This window comes from Leptinotarsa decemlineata, unplaced genomic scaffold (genome assembly GCF_025532065.1).
Source record: "Leptinotarsa decemlineata unplaced genomic scaffold, Ldec_3_MD MMD2_tig00004307_RagTag_RagTag, whole genome shotgun sequence".
NCBI classification, from domain to species: Eukaryota; Metazoa; Arthropoda; class Insecta; order Coleoptera; family Chrysomelidae; genus Leptinotarsa; species Leptinotarsa decemlineata.
This window is the reverse complement of record NW_027412606.1, coordinates 3,789,099-3,804,227: the sequence shown is the minus strand read 5'-3', so window position 1 is coordinate 3,804,227 and position 15,129 is coordinate 3,789,099. Positions and strand designations below refer to the sequence as shown.

Sequence of the window (15,129 nt, the reverse complement as noted above, 5' to 3'; positions counted from 1 at the left end):
AATAATGTTTTGCTGCAATGCGGTAAACGTAGGTTTTGCATATACCAATGCAGTGCATCCGCGTCATGGGATCGATTCCATAAGGAATTCCTTACGCACATGCTAGTCTTTTGAGTACAGTTGAGTCCAGCAATGCATTCAGCTCTATGGTGGTATTGAGTCATAATGCGTTGTGTTGGGTTTCTATTTCTCAACTTGTTGCTTTGCAGTGAAAGACAGAAAATGAAATTCGTAGGCGTTCGATGTGGAAGCTTAGCTTTGCAACTGACCGCCTTGTGGAGCGTCATTCGTGTTTGATTTTTGAGAATTGAGTTCTTCGTCGATTTCGTTGGTGGAGTTTTCATAAGAGGAGAAATTCCAAGTCGTGATTTTGAAATCGAAGTCAAAATTACCACTTTCAAAGTCAAAATCAAGAAATAGATAGAAAATGTGAATATGTATATTTATAGGTGATTCTGTTTTTTCTACTGAATTTAGGTCATTTGTTGTCAAAGAAAACATTTTCATGAACCTACTTTGAGTATGTCATATTTCTTCTTATATTTCACTATACATACTAATGGAAATCTCAGGATTCGTAGTTTCGACTGTTCTATTTTCCATCCCTTTTTGTGTTATTGATTTTGAGTACATTCTTCAAAACGAATAATAAAATGAGTTGACCACCTATTTCTCAAATGAAAATTACGTTTCATCCTTCTTCGAGAAGGCTAGGTCCAAAGTGACTGGGTCTATTCGACTCTCCACCACAACCCGCGAAGGTTTATTGTGGCTCACACCTATTCAGACTCAACCAAATAAACCCAGCTTCTCAATGAAGCCGATTACTTTGTAAGGTGAGTGGTCTTTCAGATCAGATGATAAGAGTACGGCTCTGCCGAAATCTGAAAACCTGATTCCAAACAGACACACACTGTCTTCCGACAGTCCGAGTCTGTGCATATGACAATTCAAATGACAGTGACCTCAGATAAGGCCTGTTAGACATCGTACTTCGTCCCTACTGTAGTCCAACAACTGTTTAGTATTAAGCTACAAGGGTGAATAATCGCTTTGAAGTGAGCCAATCTGGAAAGATTCTGCCAGAAGTCCATGAATCTTCTTGCCATCCAGGTGTTCAATCTTTGTTTGGCAAAGCCTGAAGCGATGCCTATGACAGGTTTTGGTCCGATGAAGTTGCTTGCAGCACCCTCCTTTGCAAAGGAATCAGCAGCCTCATTGCCTTCCAGGCCAATCTGTTTAGTCTTTCTATCAAGGAGAGTCGTTTTTGACAATTTGCTACTAATTTAGACGTTGCTCGGTAGGAGCCAAGAGCTTCCAATGCCGCTTAACTGTCTGAGAATATTTTTATTGACTCGTGTATGAGGTTGGATTCTTCCAATCTCTCAGCACGCAATTCAATAGTGCGAATTTCCACTTGAAATACAGTCACATAGGTTCCTAGACAGGTTTATATATCTGTCCTGGGTCTGCGACTGAAAACACCTGCACCAGAACCGGAAGTTATTTTTGATCCATCTGTGACCCAACAAATATCTGCTCTTAATAGTTCCTTCTCCCGGAGGATCTAGTCCTCTCTACTCGGGAACAGTACTTTATGAGGCAGTTCGTAGTTGACAGTTGGAAACATAAAGTCAGACGTCATTTCCAGCATGCTGTGAGTTCCAGTGTCAACCAACAGTCTGCATTAAATTGATTTGTGCAATTGGCAAAGTGCACAAGTCTATATGCAGTCCATCTAGCCTCTCTCTATAGAAAAATGTGGAGATGAGGTTGATCTAGAAGGATAACAAATATACTCATCATTTCTTTCATTTCTTTTGGTTCGGTAGGCCAGAGATACATATACGATAATTTTGATTGAACTGCAGTACTATTTTGAGTAGTAATACTAAATGATAAATATGTACTAACAGTATAATTCCTCAGCCAAACAAAAACAAAGTTATGATGTCTCAGTACCTCTGCATCACTGGTGAGCTCAGATAATCTTAATAAAAAAAATATAATAATTCATGATGTCAATACTCCACTTAATGAAACAAGAGTATCATCAAAAACAAAATATTAACTCTTGAATAGTTCGTTGAATGGACTGTAACACGATGAATTTTGATTGAATGTTGATGACAATTGGCAGGCAGTAACACAAATACACATACACACTTCCACTTTTTTTTACTGAACTTTTCTCTTTTTCTGTAAAACAAAATCAGTATTCATCAACCTAATTTGAGTATATCATATTTGTTTTGATATTCCAGTATTATATCCCTTGTACAGTTATTTTTGACCTTGATATTCAAAAAAGAAGTACAGAAAAATCGCCTCCTTCGAGTAACTGAAACGACCAAAATCTCAAATAAATATTTGGTATATTCTAGCAATACCAATCGAGATAATTATTAGAATTCAAATCTCTTGTTAATAGTAGAATTTATATTCAAATCAGTTCAATACAACCTGAATATAATCTACGTCGTCTCTGAAGGTTAGGTGCTCAATCCAGTCAATTGGATTTCCAATGGACCGACGGCAATGCTATGAGATACTCCAATTGGATCCCAGGTCAAGCACCAGCAGAAAACGATGTCATAAGGAACGCGGGAGAAGCGACTTGTCTGAGTGTGCAATGGACGGCGACACCTGCTCCAATGTTACCGAGTGGAATGTATTGGAAAGTACATCAGTGCGGTGCAAGAGGTTTGTATTTTGTATTGATATTTGATTCAGTTGATGCCGACATTTCAGGAGGTGTATTCCAGGAAACTGTTTTATCGTCTTGTGATTGTAAATTACACAATAATTCACAATTGTTTCATTCATGACAATAAAAAATATAGCGACGTATTCAAAACACACTTCATTGTGAGATTTTCACTGGACATTTTTACAAAAACGCAACACGTGTTTCGCCATACAACGGCTTCTTCGGGCGTGTCTTTACTACTTATAGTCTACATATTCGACCAGTTACATAATATGTGCTTGCTCAGGACACATGATTCTTGGACCCAATGATCACTTAATCCACGGTGTAGGGAGTGGTCATTGGTTGATAATGCTGGCGCGCCCTCCCGAATGTATCGGAGCTTCGGGGGATAGGGCCTGACCAGCGCACACTACGGTGAAATAATAATGATAATAATAATGGAATCATCCTACACCATCTGGATGCCGGAGAGACGTATACTTACTTCGGGGTGGAACAACGCCTCTCACAAGAGGTAACATCGGTGAAAAACTCTCTCCGCGGCAAGTATCAGCACAAACTTCGACAGATCTGGTCATCGGAACTGTCGGGGAAGAGCAAAGTTGCTGCAACAAATATGCTTACCGTTCCAATCTTACTCTACTCGTTTGAAGTAGTGAAGTGGACTCGGGAGGAGCTGTATCAACTCGACGTAAAGACCTGAAAAATGATGCATCTCTATAGGAGTTTGCATCCCAAATCGTCCGTTCCACGGTTCTACTTCTCCCGACAACAAAAAGGCCGTGGACTTACGAGTTTGGAGTGACAGACATGAAAGAATGGTACTGGATACAGCCTGTAAAGTCGTCAGGAGTTCGGATCCCTTTCTCTGCATGGTCAGTTACCATGAGAGAGCAGGAATTGGAGCATTTCTCCTTAGGGCATATAGTTTTCGACTCTGAACGAGGTGACCACAACTCTGTCACCGAGTTGGAACCCGTTCAGCAAAATGATCAAACAAAAGCCGCAGAGATCACCTTACTGCTGCGGAGACACAAGGATAAGCCAATGCATGGGGTCTTCTTCAATAACATTGTAGACCTTGGCTTATCAAAGCGCCTGAAGTTCGCTTTTCTCATGTCGAGTGGGCTGAAGACGGAAACCGAGGGGTTCATCATGGCTTGACAGAATGGTGTATTCAACACCTCAGTCTACCGCAGTCGCGGGATGGGTATAAAGGTTTCTGTCATAAGGTGCAGGGCCTATCGCGAGGCGCCCGATACCCCAATGCACTTGCTATCAGCAAGTGCTTCAGCAAGTGCATTAGGGTCCAGCAAGGGCATATGTCCAGCATATGCGATCTCGGCCTATATCCATCGACATAACGCGGCCCTTAGAGTGCTATACTACCATCTACGGCACTCTCACGGTATTGACGAGACACCGGGGGATATTGAATCCGTTGTGGGTAACTAGAAGTGCCGAATTTATTGGAACTATTCGTTCCCCACCCTCAGGCTCATACAAGCTAATAAGCCTGATGTAGTCCTTCTCGACCACCAGACCAGAACGATATTTGTCGTGGAGTGTTTAGCTCCTGGCGAGACGAATATCGTCAGAAAAGAGGAGGAAAAACGGATAAAATTAACGGATAAAATAGCGAGATTTTCTCTTCGAACTACGCAGACTCTATCCAGATCACTCTGTCAAGATGGTTGTTCTGATTATTGGAGTCTTTGGTGGAATGATGTCCTCTCTACTCTCTCTACTCTCTAATCTTGAAATCATAACGGCTTGCCGCACAGATGCAGATGACTGTCATTCTTGGCTCACTGCGCTAGCTCAGGGAACATTATTCTCGGATCCAATGATCACTTACCACACGGTGTGTGGAGTGGCCATTGGTTGATAATGCTGGCGCGCCCTCCCGAATGTATCGGGGCTTCGGGGGATAGGGCCTGACCAGCGTACACTACGGTGAAAAAAGTAATAATAATAATGATTTATTCACAGCAATATAGTGTACAGATTGTGAATGAAGTGATATCACGGAAGCAGTACTGCTTGTGTGTGGATATACATACGTATATGAGACTAATGTAAAGTAATATAACAATATAAACATTCAGAGTAATATAAGAGGTGAAAATATAAAAAGAAAATCTAAAATTAATTTATATGTGAAAATTATATACATGTTTGAGTTACAATATAAAAATAACTATTAAAATTCCAATCTAAAAATGTATATATAAAAACCTAATTATGTCGTTTCCGACATTCAAAAAAATATTCAAATTGACCATTCAGTAGATTACAAAAATTTTTGAATCTATTGATTTCTAAACATTCTAGAAGATTGAGTTTCAAAATCGTTTCTTCTAAATGTTACACGCCATATTCATCATTGAACTCATGTCCTTCTGCTGTGGCAAATGTGGAATTGGTTTTTCTATTTACAACACTACCTCTATGATCTTCAATTCTTTGGGGAAATGTTCTTCCTGTTTGGCCAATATACGAGTCAGCTCATATACTCCTGATCGGTGTGTATCTTTTCTCTCAGTAAACTTTTCAGTTTTCCTTTATTGCATTTCAGAAGATACTCTTTACATTCAGTTTTGTTTATTTTTCAAATTGTGGAAAGATATATACCAAAAAACAGTTAGAAATTATGAGTGTTGAACAGAGGTTTCTCACAGTCAAATGCTCATGAAATATGAAGCCATCACGTTTTTTCGATACGTTCATAATATCAGCTTATTTCAAGCCATTGCTTTGCTTGGACGGTATTTTTTCCTATCAAGAAGCAGTGTGAAATTATAACACGAAATTTTTTCTGAACCATTGTTTTGAAAATAACAAAAATAGTGTCCCTTTCAGCATATTAACTCACAAACTTATGATTAGAATATCATGAAATTTCAACAGTTTTCTTCCGAAGGTTAGTACTAACTGAAAAAGTGGTGAATGCGATCAGACAAGCGCCATCTATGTGTGAGGACCCAAACTTTTCACCTCATGTTCTATTATGAATCCATTAAAGTTTGTGTATTATTCATCAGGCCTCATCTTTCAACAGGCCGAGTTCAAATGAAGTTTTCCTTTTCTTCATTTTCAGGTGGTTACATTTGCAAGAAACAACATCAGCTGCTCAGTACCTCTTTCAATTATAACAAAACCCTAGATGGCACAGAAGGCACTTTAACCACCCCTAACTACCCCAGTTATTACTTCAATAACTTGGACTTCTCTGTCAGAATAGTAGGCCCTGAAAAGACAAGAATAATCATCAAGTTTGTCAAAATAGATATTGAGCCACAGCTGGATTGTTTATACGACTACATCAACATCAAATCCATTTTCAAGAATAAAAAAAGAACGTTTAATGACGCCATGAAGTTTTGTGGCAATCACGAAACAGAAATGGATAGATTTAACTTCGTTTCTGAAACAAATATAGCTGAATTAGACTTTCATTCTGATTATTCCATAGCCGGAAAGGGGTTTTCGTTACTCTGGTATGCCGTTGACGTATCAGTGTGTCCTACACAAACTTTGACGGCAAAGGAGGGAATCCTCATGACTCCAAATTACCCTGATTTCCTTCTCCCACACCTGGATTGTACAGTGACCATCATTGCACCTGCTGGGAAGAGGATATGGCTGGAATTTTTTCCCGATGAAAACGATATAAATGAAGTCATTTCGGAATATGAAGATTTTGACTTGGAACTCGTACTAGGGAGGCACACTCCAGTTCTGAAACCATTCGAAACTGGCAGTCTTCTGACCGAAGGAAGTTTCATATCATCTGATGATAGGTTGAAACTGAGGCTTCAAACAGGCGATCATCCCTTGGGTCCTGGCTTCAGGGCGTCGTACAGAATCATGAATCCTGTTCATCAAGAAAAAGTCATAATGCTCGGTAACTATACTTCCGGAATTCTCCTGAACCTGAACTTTCCTGGGAATCCTCCTGCTGAAGTTGATTTCCTGCAACACTTCATCGCGCCACTGGGCAGCGTCATTTCCTTGGAACTGTACAACATGAAACTGAGTTATACTGAGTGTTCCAATCGTACAGGTTTCATCGAAATCATTGATAACTATTCCGATAATAATGGGACCATTTGGAAATTGTGTCAAGATCATGACATAGTTGATCCTGCTATTAGTAGCACCCCAATTTACATCTTGTCGTTTCTGAATACTATACATCTTAGGCAACTTAATGGTCCACTTGGAGTCACTCTGAATGGAACACTGAAGGTGATGTACGATAATAAGTATAAGCTGAAATTATTGAATCACAAAGAAGGACAAGTTGAATCTTGTTCACCGAATCCGTGCGAAAATGGGGGTAAATGTATCATGAAAAAAATGAAAAAGTTTTGCCACTGCGTTGGACATTTCACAGGTGAGTTGGGATTTGGATTATTATCCTTTGTTCGACAGCTATCGACTATGTTAAAATCTTCGCGAATTTTCAAAACACATTAACGTTTTTGAAAAGCCAGTAATTTTTATTTCATAATGTGGGTAGTTCACTACCAATGGAAACGAAAATGTGAATTATATTCACAAGTTGAGCTACTTACTTGTGATGCACCAACACCAAACCGTCATTTCAACAAACGTGTTTCGATCACCAAGTAATCATCTTCAAGAGAAAAATTAAACTGAGATAATCACTTGGTGGTGGAATCACGGTTCGAGCTATGTTTTGAATAACATCAAAATATTTCAATTTTATATTTATCCCACAGTGAAAAACTTTCAGGGTACATTCAAAACAACGAAAAAAACTCCTATTCATTCGACCAATTTCATCAATGTCAACTCTTTATGTCGGAAACATTTTATTTTGTTTGGGAACCGTAAAAATACCCGAAAAATAATGTAGCCTCTTGAATTTATCACACTTTTCTTTCCATTTTCTCATGACAATCCTTTCAACAATCCTCAATAGTGAGCTACAAGACGTTCACAAAATACTACTCATCAGTAACTTGAAGAAATTACCATTTCCACAGTGGCATACTCTCTGTTAAAAAAATTGAGTAAACAACCGCTTTTCTCAAAAAATTCCAGTTATTCATCAAATTCAAATTCATATATTCTTCATTGACCAGTTGGGTTCATACTTGTACATATGGCAAGTCATAATTTTTACAGTGAACAGTACACCCACAATATATCATTTACATCATATTCTTTACAGTTAACAATAAAATAATTATACAGTGTGTAACAACGAAAACTTTACAGAGCCGTTTTTGAATATAAAAAGTAAGATTTTTTAAAAAAGCTCGGACACGTCGATTTTTAATTAAAGGGGGGCACCTTTCAAACTAATCAGATTTTTTGTAGTACGCACCCCCTCGGAGGGGTGCGTCCAACGACCCTTATTTAGATAGGGAAAGTAGGTCGAGTGGCACCTTGTTTTGGAGGTCTTTCGAAAACCTTCACATCTCTGTCAAATGAAAATGTTTGTAACGATTAGTTTTCGAGATAATTTGAAGATTAAAAGGTATTTTTATTGAGTTCAACCCTTTTTAAAATAAATCAAATTGTTTTTGAGGTACAATTTACGATCAGAACTTTCATAAAAAAAAATTTTTGCTTTTTATGACAACCTGCTAATACGTGTCCATTTGATTGCGTAAAAATGTAAGAATTATTTGTTTATTACGAGGAGATTTTTTCAGGGGATGGGGTTGGTTACCACCCTTACATTTTAGATAAATTGATTGGCACCTCCTTATGAAGGTTGCATTTTGACGTGGATATTTTATGCTTCTGATAAAAAAGTGAATCATACTAAAAACTTACCTACACAACGAATACAACCTGCTGATTTCCTTGAATGCTGATGACACAGAAAAGTTTATAAAACTGTTTTAGGGTTAATGAATCCCAATAATTGTTTTTAAAGCACACACAAAAAAGTAACACCTAATAAGGATAACTCACATGGGAAATTTAGAGTAAATGTACAAAATGTGCGCCATTTTGCTCCATTCAACAATAAAGATTTCGTTCGAATTTTGCTCTTACATTATTCAATATCTCAGGAGTTATAGCCCGGCATTCATCAATAATTCTACGACGTAATTCATCCATATTGGCTGGCTGTGTAGCATAAACTTTAGACTTTAAATATCCCCACAAAAAGTAGTCCAGTGGTGTTAAATCTGGTGATCGTGCTGGCCATTCAATTGCATCTCTTCTGCCAATCCATTGTCCTTTAAAATGATTATTCAAAAAATTTCGAACCTGCTGGACATAATGGGGTGGTGCACCGTCTTGTTGAAAATGGATAAATTCATCTTGACATCTTGGATCCTGTTCAATTATTTCAACTATACGAGGTTGTATTGCCTCTTCAAGAAGTTGTAAATAAGAATCACCGGTTAAATTTCCATCAATGAAAAATGGACCTAGAATATGATTGCCTAATATTCCGGCCCAGACATTCAACTTTTGGAGATGTTGGTTATGTATTTCTGCGTATTGTCTTGGGTTTTCATCCGACCAATAACGGCAATTGTGACGGTTCACGCAACCATTCAAATAAAATGAGCTTTCGTCTGAAAAACAGATGTTATAAAGCAGCTCGGGATTTTGCAATAATCTCTCACTCATGCCCTCACAAAACTCCTGTCTTAGGTCAAAATCATCCTCATTGATTTCATGAACAAGTTTGATTTTGTAAGGATGGAATTTGTGGTTTTTTAGGATTCTCCATGCGCTCATATGGCTTATTCCGGCCATTGCTGGTAAACCTCTGGTACTTAACCTGGGATTGGCGATGACTTGACCAATCACTCCAATCGCATTATCATCATTTACTACCCTTTTCTGAACATTTCTTTTCTTATTTAAAACCGAACCTGTTTCCCTGAGTTTTGTGACCAAATCCAGAACGTAATTGCTGCTTAGGTGTTTACCAGGGTTTTGCTCGTTGAATAAAATTGATGTTCTATTAGCATTCTGGTTGTTACCAAAAAATAAAGCAATAACTGAAACCCTTTCAGCAGTAGTGTAAGGCATTTTTAAACAAATAACAATACACGACCTGTTTGAACAAAACAATTGAATGATGTACTGATGAAAACTGGAAGGAGAGGAGTGGGTATTGATTTTAAAAAAGGGATTTTATTTAACAAAAAACTGATAAGAATGTAGGCATACAAGTTACCGAGTGGTCTGTCTAATGTGTTATTAAGATACATTAGACAGACCACAATTTTAACTTCAAATTATCTCGAAAACTAATCGTTACAAAAATTTTTTTTAACAGAGTTGTGAAGGTATTTGAAAGACCTTTAGAACAATGTGCCACTCGACCTACTTTCCCTATCTAAATAAGAGTCGTCGGACGCATCCCTCCGAGGGGGTGCGTACTACAAAAAATCTGATTAGTCTGAAAGGTGTCCTCCTTTAATTAGAAATCGACGTATCCGAGCTTTCTTGGTGGTGGTGATATCGTTCAAGGCAAATGTTTATTCCATGCGCAATGGTGATTTATTCAAGTTGTCTCCAGCAAGTAGTAATTATTTCTTAAACGCTCCAATATTACGTATGCAACAAATATACAATTCCACTTTTTCCTCTGTTGACCTATCTCACTTACCCCTTTCAAAAGTGAGATTTTCTTGTTGAAACATACTATGCACTAGGTAGGGTAACTGTATTTTTATTTTCATTTGTAAATAATTACCTTTATTTTGATCTAGCTCAACTCTTCGAAAATAATGCGACTGTACGACTCTATAATTGGAACTTTTGTTTTGTTGAGTTGCCAAAGCTGTGAATGAAAAAATAAATGAATAAATGAATAGTGATTCGACGACTCATCATAATAATTTTCCTCATTTTTCCATTATTTTCATCAGTTGTTGATGTGTTGGGGCGTCCAGAATGTGCGTCGCCATTCACACCTTCTCAGCCTTCTGTGGAAAGCTCGCATTTCCAGTGTTTAAGAGCACTTCAGTCCACTTTTTACACAAAATTCAATGCCATTTCTTTGATCAATTTTGTTCGATAGCAGAAAATCGCCGAACATGCAAAATATTTTTATGCCTTTCATCAACAAACTCAATATTCTGAACAGCTGACACTGTGAACATAAATTCGAGACAAGTGTACCAACATAAGAAAATAAAAAAATTGCTAATCAAATGTACGTAGGTCTCAAATTTTTAACTTATACATGTCTGTTTATTCAGGTCTATTTTGTGCTCTCACAAAATGTGAACTGGAACCATGTGCTTTCGGGATATGTGAACTGACAGACTCAAGTTACAAGTGTCACTGTAACACAGGATACAACGGTCCTACTTGCGACCAAAAACGGCGTCCATGTGAGGGCAATCCATGTGAGAGTCGCGGCACATGTATTGAAAGAGGGGACAGCTATCTGTGTCAGTGCCATGCCTGGTGGGAAGGACAAAGGTAAGTGGTTAGGTTATGTTAGGTTAGGTCCAAAGTGAGTAGGTGTATTCGACCCTCCACCGCAACCCGCAAGGGTTTATTTTGGCTCACACCTATTCACACTCGACCAAGTAAACCCAGCTTCTTGACGAAGCCGATTAGTTTGTATGGTGAGTGGTCTTTCAGGTCAGATGGTCCTCAGCGGGGCAGGCACAAAGTATACGCTCTGCTGTTTCATCGTTAATGAGGTAGTCGGATAGGCAAGGTGCAAAATTCCCACCTTGATACCCGTGACAACCTTCCCATATGAGGGTTTTTGCACGTCAGCTACACCTGACGATGCCTTAGATTCAATCGTGCAGGGCTTTTCAACCCTGGTTTTGGTGAATCATCACTTGAGCGCAAACAGGTATCTGGTATCTTATCTGGTATCTTAAAGGTTCCGTAGAGAGAGCTGATAGGCTCAGTGTTATTCATCGTCTCGGCACGAATACACAGGATACACACACCTTGGGATTAAGCCATCGTTGGGATGCCATTCAGTTAGGGAATAACAGAACCACAAGTAATTCTGTCATTTTCGTATCCAGCGGGGCTACGTGGAAGCAAGCATCTGATTGCCGATTTGCTCAACCCTCACATCCCAAGCCAATGCACTAGCCAAAAACAGTATGCACAGTGGTTCAGGCAGTGAAAGATGGACAATGACAGCCAACCCGTAGTTCAATGTTATGAATTGCGGTTATTCTCCCGATTTTCCGCTGAGTTATTTTGCTGTAGCCGACTAGAAGTCGTTATTTGAGGTACACAGGATTTATAAATATGAGGACATTGGATTTGTTTCTGAGTTGTTATATTGTTGTGAACAACTACAGCCATTGCCACTCGAAGCTTTTTAACAAAATAACCTCATTGGTTTAGGGTTTCTAGTAACTGCTTTCTTCGGCTCCCTTCAAAGATCTTTTCCATAGGTCTCATTGGTTCAAATTCACTTCCTGCTTCTTGGAGGTCTTATCTCGCCGATGAGATTTGGAAAGACATGAGTGATACTGATGTGATTCATTTCGGAAATAGAGCTCATAGGACTGGTTCAGATCTCAAATGAAGTATTGCTTGAAGACTTTTCAAAAATACACAATTCTTCCTCACTGTATTTTATTGAGTGACTGATGTACCACTTCGTGAAAGTAAAAACAGCTAGACAGGTGAAGTTGCTGTATCTATTTGGCTCTCTACCGCATCCGGCGCGGCGGGAGTTTATGCTGGCTCACAGCTTTTCAAACTCGATCAAATGAATCCAGCTCCTCAACGGAGCCAATTACTTTATTTTGGTGACTGTATCTATCTGCAAAACGCTGAAAAATCTGTCCGATCTGTGATTGGACAGGCACAAAGTAAAAGTCGTTACCAGGGCCTGAATTTTCTGAGGTCTAATTCACTCCAAGGTTGCTAGTTCATGGTATATTTCCCTCAATTCAATGAGGTCCTGTTCGGCGGTCAGTCTGCGACTATAAATGTTATGTAAGTAAGCGAAACAAATAGCAGATTACTGTATGTGCAGCTCTGGAATTGTACCTGTAGACCGTCATCTGGAAAATCATCGATAGTAGCCATTATGGCAAACTGAAGCAATTCCGTTCAATTGGTTGATATTGAGTTTGTCGATACAAGCTGTAAGATTCCACCTCAATGACCCAATCTAAATCTCCATATGAGGGCACCTAAGACAGCTATACTGGACGTTACATCAGACTGTTTACCTCTGATTTAGGTAAATAATAGTTTGAAAGCAAACGTTTGCCGACCTGCTCCGGAAAAGTTTATTTTCTCTCCTGGTGCAGAATCTGCTTCTGTCGTTGGAAAATTTGGTACGATATCCTGCTCTTGATGAGACAATAAATTGCTTTCTGGCTGTACCACAAGGCGTCCTAGGTTTGTTAACAGGATCAAAATTTGAAGAAATGAGAAACTTTTGCTCTTGATCTTCAATGGATACCCACATTACTCAATTAATAAATGAAATTCACAAGATTTTCTTCATGATTTCTCCATTGAACCAACTCATGTGGAACTTTCTGGCATTCGCTTAACCGTTATGTATTTTTCAGTTTCATTGCTGCGTTCAATTTTTACTGATGGTGATGCTTCATTCTCAAGAAACTTTATGTGTTTATGTTTGAGAATTTAACATGTTAACCCCAACTGCAACTGCTTCTTCCAAGATCTTTGTTACAGCGACCTCTTGCAACTATATGATATCTCAAAGTATCAATTCATTGAATATACATGGGTTCTACTTTAAAATTCGATAAATTTTTTGAAATTTCAGACATCAAACTGGCCATAACTTCTGTAGTACATTCTTCAGGTGCCTCTCTTTCAATATCCTTCCTTCTTTGTTCGATTTTCCACAGATTGTTGTTTCAATAGTTGATAGTGCTATCTTGTTATAATTGTTGGCTACTAGATTCATTAAACAGCGCTATACAGCATCTGTCAACAGGTAGCCCACAGAATATTATTCAGTGCCACGAAAAACACTTATGGTAACTTTCACAATCCGTTACTTCCTGAAAATTTTCAGGTAGTTTATTTAATAAACCTCCTTCATGAATGAAAGATAAAACTGGAATCCTTGGCGTGGAATAAATCCAAAATAACGACTTTTTCCAATAACCAGAAATGTACAAAAAACTGAAAGAAACCAGTTTCCTTCATTTCACAGAGACGTCAACTTGGTTGGTGACACGCACGTCATTACGATAACGGATTTGTGAGCTGGTGCATTATCTCAATGAAACAATACATTTTTCTCAGCCAGATGCGGCCGTTTTTGCTTGATTTCTTCACTCAAACGTTGCAATAAGTTCGCATAATACTCGCCGTTGATACTCGCCTTGCCTGCAGATGAAACGGTCTTCGCCTTCTCTTTGGAGCCGGACGTCTCTTTTGAGTCCACTATTTTGTGATTTTTTTTTTTGTCTTGGGTGTGAAGTGATGGAACCATGTTTCAACCATGGCTATGAAACAACGCAAGAAGTCTACTTTGTCACTGTGAATCTTCGCTAAACACTCAATTGAAACATCTTCATGGCACTGTTTTTGCTCGAGTGTGAGCAAACGCGGCACTCATCTTGCACACATCTTTCTTATGTCCAAATTTTCAGATAATATACGATGTACCGCATTTTTTGAAATACCTGCTAAGTCTGCACTAAGTCTGCTAAGTCTGCACTCTTAATTTACGATCATCCGCTTTGTGGATTTTCTTCACCATTTCTGGAGTCGTCATTTCATTTGGTCGACCACTGCGATGCGCGGTGGTAGTGCGCCCGACTAACGATCAGAAGGCCGTGGGTTCGATTCCCGCCTCGACCAGATATTTTTCTCGAAAGAATGTATCTGGTTGAAGCTGGGATTATTCTGCAACCGTGTTAGGAATCACACGTTGAAAGGTAAGACCTCGTTAGTCCTTAGCTCGCACAAGTTTCTCAACTTTTGAGAGTTGTTGTTCGTATGGGGGCGACAGCTGATTAACGGAAAAACAGATTTTGAAACAGATTTTTTTTTAAACAGACATAACGATGACCAATCTTTTCCATTTTCACAAATTCACCGAAAACGTTCGCTGATGGCTGTCAAACAAATACTAAACAACGCAGGTCTTCAAACTTGGAACATATGCTTTATAGGTTGTGTACTTTCTAATGCCGAGATATTTTTCGAAAAACTACCGTCATCTCTAGGTCAGACTAGGTACTTCTGGGACAACCCAGGTATAGGTTTAATTTTCCTTCCTTCGAATAACTTCTTTCATGATTTTGGATCGTACGTCGTGCAGAAATTCAGCCATTGGACAGATAAGAATCAAAATTGGAAATGACTACCTCCCTCAGGTCAAGGAGTGCCGGAATCTAGGTTTGTATCTAGACAGTGAGCTGATATTTTCGGGGCATGTCAGCAACTTATGTAAGGTATCATATAATACTCTCAGAAAA

At 38.8% G+C, this 15,129-nt stretch overlaps 1 protein-coding gene across 1 annotated transcript in view; it reads left to right on the top strand.

Moving 5' to 3' along the window:
• Positions 1–15,129, top strand: part of LOC111513108 (uncharacterized) — a 102,851-nt gene that overhangs the window by 43,937 nt on the left and 43,785 nt on the right. Inside the window, exons 6-8 of the mRNA XM_074179105.1 lie at positions 2,492–2,703; positions 5,814–7,112; positions 10,927–11,152. Of these exons, the coding sequence (XP_074035206.1) occupies positions 2,492–2,703; positions 5,814–7,112; positions 10,927–11,152 (1,737 nt within the window). The remainder of the gene's footprint in view (positions 1–2,491; positions 2,704–5,813; positions 7,113–10,926; positions 11,153–15,129) is intronic.